This window comes from Poromitra crassiceps (assembly GCF_964638095.1).
Source record: "Poromitra crassiceps genome assembly, chromosome: 14".
In the NCBI taxonomy this organism is placed as follows: Eukaryota; Metazoa; Chordata; class Actinopteri; order Beryciformes; family Melamphaidae; genus Poromitra; species Poromitra crassiceps.
Window position 1 is genome coordinate 5,812,923 of NC_139633.1, and position 7,580 is coordinate 5,820,502.

The window sequence follows — 7,580 nt, forward strand, 5'->3', positions numbered from 1 at the left end:
CTGTCACGCTTCAAAACGGAATACGACCTACGTCATCATCAAGCGCAGTTCCTGGTTTTTCTTTAGCTTCTAAATCGATCGTTGCATTTACTTCGGCAAGTCAACCAGCATCTGGTACGTTTTATTTCATTTGAAATGATCACAAGAGGAAACAGGTTAAATATTTAGACCGTTAAATGAACATACATGTCATTATGTGTTGTATGTTGTTCAAATACACTTTGGAAAAAATGAGCTAGTTAACGTTAGCTACCTGTCAGATAAAAAACCACCAACGCTAAGCTAGCTAGCTAGCAATGTTAGCTATCATCTTTGCTAACGTTATAATCGTTAAAGCTAAGATTTGCTATAGTTAGTTCATTGCAGTCAAGGCCTTGGCTAGTAACCGATCAGAAAAAAAGCTACACAAATTGTGCTCAATTATTAATTTTAGCCATAATAATAGCCGTGTGAAGAGGAAATCTTTAGCCGCAACGTTACGTAATCTCCCAGTTGTTTGTAAAATACTATTACTTTAACGTTAGTGTGTAAGGTTAATCCAAGATTAAAATCATTGTAAATCCTCTTCGAATGTAAACAGTCATTAATATCAATATGAAGTAAGATACTTCTACATCTATTCTCTGTATAATCTAAATGTATGATTCACCTTCCTGTTTGGGTGTAGTTACTAGTTAGCATTAGCAACCAGTGAGGAGACTGAAAAGGGCTAGTTTAGGTTGATAGCCAGAGCTCCGATGATTCTCCTGTCACACCCTGTCTGAATGCCAAGATGGATGAAAACAAAAAGTTCCTGATACTATTTAAGAACATCCTCGTTCCTCACTCTCATGTTGCCAAGCGAATTTCCACACAGTTTAGTCAGTGTGTCCACCCGGCATGATCTCAACAGGTGCTATTTCATCGCCTACTCTAAAAAACGGAAATGTACAATAGAATGGCTTGCCTTGCCTAAATTTAATGTGATTCAATAACAGCCATACATAATTAGTCCTTTTTACAAACGCGAGGCAGCAAAACGTTTAGCCCGAGGTTCAGCTGTTCCGTGTCTTAACCGATCTGCCCTTCATCCTGTTTGTTCCTGTTGCAGACAGTTCTTGTGTAGCTTATGCCCAAAATAGCAACATGTATATTGTTAAAAACTGGTTATGCTGTACCATCATTTTGAGAGCCTATGCTTCTGAAAACAATTTAGTGTGCACTGTGTATGTATGTATATATATATATATATATAGCAAAAATGAGATAGGGTGTTTGCGCTCTTGCTACAAGTCCAAAGAAACACTCACATCAGGTGCGTAGGCCAAAAAATTGTCAAGAAGGAACCAGGAGAAGCTCGCACACTGATAGAAAAAATGGAATGTCCACTCCAAAGGTTCACGGATATAAAGAAGCCATATATTTAATGGTCCATAAATGAATATACAAAACAATACAAATGTGCTACCATGTGAAACAAAAGAAAGAAAACTGAACAGAAACGTTTCGGCTACAAAGCTCCTTCTATATACAGTATATACATACATACACAGTGCATATATATCAATGTACTTTTTAGCTATATCCCCCAGGATTAAACCATGGGATTATTGTAAATTTCAGAAGCAGAGCTGTATATACACAAATTGTCCTTCTCTCTATAGATGTAGCATTTGTCTCATTAGCTGTGAGTCTTGCCACAGTGAGGCACAATAGGAAATAATTTGGTTATAAAATCAGCCAGCAACAAATTGAGTATCCTGCATTTCACACTCCGAAATCAGTTTATTTCTGTGGTAGTAACCAGCGCTTTTTATCCGGAAACGAGACATTGCCTTGCAAGGAGGTGCCCCGCAGGTTGCTAATCCAAATCTATGATCGAACAAACCTGACATGATGGCTCATGCTAACAGTAACTGCTAACGTGACATAATGTGTCGATATTCACGAGAAGATGTCTATTTTTCCCCCAACTTGTTTGTGTCCACAGGAGTGTGTTGCCCAAGGTCTGGAGGGCGGTTGCCTTTGTGTCGACTGTTTACCCCAGCGGAGCCAGCGTTCGTGTCTGTCATCAGCTTCCGGCGTGGGCTTGTGGCATTGGTAAACTGAGAACAGGAAGACAGACGGTGAGAGACGACTGAACTGAGAGAGGAAGCTGCTGCCGCCGCCTCTTTGTTAGCCTCAGGATGACTGAGTTCTGGGTGTGTTTCAGCTGCTGCATTGCAGAGCAGCCACAACCTGTGAGTATGAAAATAACTGGACAACCTCATTATAAACTTGTTACAAATTGATCTGCTCAAATTTCACTGTGGCCTTTTTATTAAGTGAGAATCAGCGGGGGAAAGTGCTTCAGATGGCTACAACATGCTCTGGTGTTACGCAGAGATCTGGCTCAGAAATAATAATAATAATAAATAAATAAAAAATCAGTATGCTCAATTAATAAAAGATAGTGGTTGTGTCCTACTTGAGAGCACACAAATGTTTACCATAAACTACAGGTTTAGCAAAAATCCAGGGGCTTCCCCTTCTCCCCAAAACCCACTGTCTGCATGGCCTCCTATTCTACTTCCCAACAGATGAGAAGACATTCAGTGACACAGAGGCAAGAGACAATCATCTCACAGTCGAATAGTCTCAAAACGGGGTTATGAGACAAGGATCAGTGCTGAATGTCTGATTTGACATGGAATTGCTTGGTTTCTCTCGATAGATCGTGATATATCTATAGCCTATTTTGGTATAAGTATCAGCCTATTAATACTGTAAAACCAAGTCCCAGTTAAACCCCCAAATCAAACAAGCTCATGCCAATGGATTTTCTGATTGCCAGATAGTCTTATTTAAAATAAAAATAAAAATAAAATATTCGTATTGAACAGCCAAATCCGATTAGAGTGACAGAATTCTGAGTCGGGTACATCCCTACTCCCATTGCATCTGCATGTTTTGTTTTGTTTTTGACTATAATCCGTGACATGACCTTACTTAGAATGATGAGACCGATGGTAAGCTTAAAAAAAAACTTTTTCTCTCTCTCTTTTCCCCCCATTTTCAGAAGCGGCGGCGGCGAATAGATCGCTCCATGATCGGGGAGCCGACAAACTTCGTTCACACCACACATGTAGGCTCAGGGGACATGGGACTGTCATCTGTAAGTGAATTTCATTTTGTAATGTCTGTATGAACCCTGTAATTAACCAATACTGTGTGGAGGGCCACATAGTATATTTTGAGAGACAAGACGTGGGCCGCTTTTGGTCTCCGGGGGCGGACTTTGGACATGCCTGATTTAGAGTCAACCACAAGACATTTAAGCAACCTGAATTCCTGCAGAAGAGTGAAAGTACACCTACTGTACATACCGCTATCAGGGATTCCACTAGACTTTTTTTTTTTTCTGACGGCCAATGCGGCCGGTAACGTTCCAGAATTCCATCCGTATAGAATATCTACTGGCTGCTTTAAATAGTTTACATTTAAACAGCAAGAAAACAAAAACACAAACGTCTCTTTGCATCCTAGCCCATGAAATTAAATAACTTGAAAATAAGCTAAATAAAGAAGCAGTTGGGTCTAAAAAAAATAAAAATAACAGGCTGGTTGGTCTGAATTCATTCGGTCTCATTTGTTATTTTGTTTATTGACGTCATTGAATAGAAGTGCTAACATTATATGATATGACCTCTTCTATAAGTCTATGGATATGACTGCCAGCGAGTAGTGAGCATCTGGTATAAATATTCACAGAGTCAGATGCCAACTTCAGCGTCGTCCGTGGTAACGTTAGTGAACGGTGCTGTTTGCAGCGACGTTATGAAATATCGCAGAGACAGTATAACTTCACCAAGACAATACAACATCCAACCACTGATAGCCGTAAGAAAACATGCCTACAGGCCCTTCACAAGCTTGTTTATACCTGTAGACATTTACACTCTGCTATTTTGAACTCACTTTTGTCGCGATGTGTTGTTGTTTTTGTAGGTGGACCTTGTTCAGGCCCAGATGAAATCTAAAGGTGGCTACTCACATGGAGGCTCTGAAGGTTCTCAGTTATAACAAGGTGAGAAATACCGCTTAGTAATAGTCCCTCCTAATATTCTTAGAATCCACATGCCAAGTTTTTCAGTGTACACAGAAGGTTCATCGCTAGTAGCTAATGGTGTCATGTCAATAGGGGAAACCAGCAGCACGGGCAGAAAAGTCAACACAGCACTTTTGCGGGTAACAGTGCGAAGTTTCTCTAAATTCTCGTTCCAGCCCCAGCTCTTACAGTACCTGTTAATATAATCTGTCAAAAGTAGGGATGAAACAATTACCAGTTCAATGATAAACCATTATACAATTCCTGACTGTTAATATTACCGTTTCAAATTTGAATAATTTAAACAGTGTAGGTTTGATTACGTGTCGAGGGGCCAACTTGCACCAAATCCTATTGCGATGTTATTATTTTTAATGTTTATGCAAACAAAAAGTGCATAGTGCTGCTAATTTTATTTGTGTTTTTCATTATAAAACTTGGTGAAATTATGTCAGTACTTTTTGAAAAATGTCCAGCACATTTTTACAATACCACGATAAAACTGATAACCGCGATCATTTTGCTCACTCTAATCGTGATATGAGATGTTCATACCGTTTCATCTCGAAAGTCAAAAGGAATAGAAACATTGCAACTGGAGGTCTTAACTGTTGTAAAGTTTGAGCCTGTCCATGACTTCCAAGTCAGTCTCTGCTGTGGAAGAAAAAAGGTCCAGAGTGCTCGGAAGTCCAAAACTGGTGTGGTGAAGGTGCTCTTTGGTGGGGATCACAAAGGTTCAAAAAAGAAGAAAGGTCCAAGTCACTCTTCTGGCAGAAAGTAAAAAGCCTTTATTTACTTTAGATGGCTATATCATTTAGAGAAGTTAAAAAACATAGCTAGTGCATGTTAAAAGAGCTGGGACATGACCAGAGTCTCTGCTGCAACAGGCGATGGCGAGATATGCGTACACACAGCAGAACACGGGTCATTTGTCTAAATCCACTCAGACGTCAGCTCGTCAAAAGGGCTCTAGAGAGGAACTCTAGCTGAGGAGATGAACAGCACTCAGACAAGCTGCTGAGATCCTAACGCACGTTTCCCTTATTTCCCCCTTACAGACCATCAAAGACGCTTGTGGATACTACTGTTGTTCATATGAGGAAGCATTTTCAAAAGCAGTTATGTCTGTATTGGACACAGGACCAAAAGATGAAAGTACTGCTTTCCCATAATGTTGTCGTGTATATATTTTTATTTTTATTTTCCATTTCTTTCTTTTTTATGAAGCACTGCTATCCATTGGCTGCCATACTGTTGCACTGTAAAGTAGTAGATAAGAGGGTGTAGAAAGTTCATAATCTCAGTCAGATGTATGTTGTTTGTATGCATGAGGAAAATATTTTCAAAAATATTTGCTGTTTTAGCCCGTCTGGATGCCTGTATTTATTATCTGATTTGTAAACAGACCTCATGGTGGCTGGGCCACTCCCGAGATTTGGAACAGTTTCCTTCTATCTTCTCAGAGGTTTTTCAAAAGACAGGTAGCGCGGTAGCAATTAAGGCAAAAAGCAATATGTTCACAATTTTATTCTGGAAAATACTCATGATTCTCTGAGTTGCATTCAGGGGTAAAGGATGCTGTCGTGTATTTAACTTGAAATGCGTAGAGTACACTGGACCACATATTGTACACTCAGAATTGCTTAGGAATTTTGCATTGATTTCAACTTTTTTTTATACCCATTTAGAGTTAACCAGACCATATAGAATTTTAATAAACTATGATCTTCCTAATCTGCCTCTGTGAAGTCATTTGTACTATTTTTGTCTGATCAGTGAGGTTTCGAGGCAGTGCAGGAGGGTTTCGTCGGTACTCCCCAGGGCTGAAGAAGGAGGAAGTGGGAAAACCCTAATCAATGTAGCTCGAGCTACGTTAGATAAGATGAGTGATATGGTGACCAGTGTTGGAAGCAACACATTTAGTTACGAAGTAACTCAATACTGTAATTCCACTACTTTTTGCGGTGACTAGTAATCTAATTCAGGGTTGCCACGGGTCTGTAAAGTACTTGCAATTAAAAATAAATCAAGTACTTGAAAGTGCTTGCATTTATATATTTTTTAAAGTACTTGAATTTAGCCTACTTTGAGCCTTCTGTCATCTGCTCGCATTGATACACTGTCTTCCTATCTACAGCATCACTCTCCTTTATGTTCCGTGTTCATAATTTATTCTCATGTGGAAGTTGATATTTTCAGTAACTTACCCAACACTGCATATCTCATTTTATCGTTCCATTACTTGCTTACTCATAGTGATGATGGGTAGAATGATGTATCAAATATGACAGCTGTCTCGTCCCACAGCAACACTGAAATGATGTGTGTGCAATACGGTCATAAGAGAATTCATTCAAGCTAAAGAATAAAAGTAATGCAAATGTTAGTTTCCCTCGTAACAAATGACTTTCATTGTCCAGTAATTTGTAAAGTCAATCGGTTACTTTTTGAGAGAAGTAACTGTAACTATTACTAATTTTCAGTCCGTTGCCCAACACTGAGGATGACATCACAGTAAAGATCTGAAGTCCCGTGACCGCTCACTGCAGTGACAGTCTTGCGAGTCACGTGATGCGATCTGGCTAGTCTGCTTCCTGAAGAAATGAGGTTGTGTCCATTTTGTTAACTGAAGAATAAATCACACTTCTTGTTTCAATGAAGAAATAAGAAACAAATGTTACCCTGAATTTGAAAAACGCTTCGCCCAAACTTCTCCCTCCGTTCTAATGAAATGAAACTAGCGGTTGTACTTGGAGAGGAAGAGAAGAGTCTGTGGGCAGCAGCCTTGCTACAGTCTGATACCACAGTTATTCCTCTGTATCCATCTGTTTACACATTATTATTACCCCAATGAATGTTTTCCTATTTATATAAACACTAACTGTAGTGTAACGCATTATATATTTTGTTTTCTACAAATGATACGTTTGCTTTGGCAACATGTACTCTGGTATTTCATGCCAATAAAGACACTTTGAATTGAATTGATTACATGGGACGTTACGCCATGTAGAGATGGCAGAAGGAGGCCTCCAGCATCATGGAATCTCCCTTGTAACCATTGGCAACCGCCCAAACATTCACTGACCGCTTTCTTAAATCACATTGTTTTCGTCACAATTTTACTGTGAAAACTGCTTCTATGTATGTTTGACTGGTATGCAGTCATCACGTTTTGAAGGCATCTATCTGTCCTCTTCAGGTGTGTTGTTGGCCCTAGTTATATTATGCGCATGTTGTTTTTCAGTTCTGGACTATACTAGAGTAATTTCCTTGTAATTTCCCTTTGGATTGCACTTTGATGTTTGCCCAGCAGGTTGTGCTCGTGTGCTATCTTTGACATAATATTTGTGAGAGAGAGAGAGAGATTGTGAACACATGACGCCCACACTACAGCAGCAGCACTGGGAGCAGAGGCTTTATCTGCAACAGTATGGAAGCAATACAATGTAGATCCCCCTGTTACACTGTCTCTCATACAAGATACAAGATATAGCATTAGTAACTCATATAA

At 39.5% G+C, this 7,580-nt stretch overlaps 2 protein-coding genes across 2 annotated transcripts in view; one reads left to right on the plus strand and one right to left on the minus strand.

The window, feature by feature from the left end:
- Positions 1-54: 54 nt before the first annotated feature.
- On the plus strand, positions 55-5,791 carry LOC310789597 (CDC42 small effector protein 2-like). The gene is made up of 5 exons (XM_083651243.1): positions 55-114; positions 1,970-2,219; positions 3,038-3,133; positions 3,967-4,045; positions 5,125-5,791. Exons 2-4 carry the CDS (start codon positions 2,166-2,168, stop codon positions 4,039-4,041), a joined length of 225 nt encoding a protein of 74 aa, XP_083507369.1. The 5' UTR covers positions 55-114; positions 1,970-2,165; the 3' UTR covers positions 4,042-4,045; positions 5,125-5,791.
- A 1,772-nt stretch (positions 5,792-7,563) lies between these two features.
- LOC310788864 (uncharacterized protein) overlaps positions 7,564-7,580 on the minus strand; it is a 13,454-nt gene continuing 13,437 nt past the window's right edge. Inside the window, exon 9 of the mRNA XM_083650444.1 lies at positions 7,564-7,580. This exon is cut by the window's right edge and continues 748 nt beyond it. The gene's annotated coding sequence lies outside the window, so the exon portion shown is untranslated.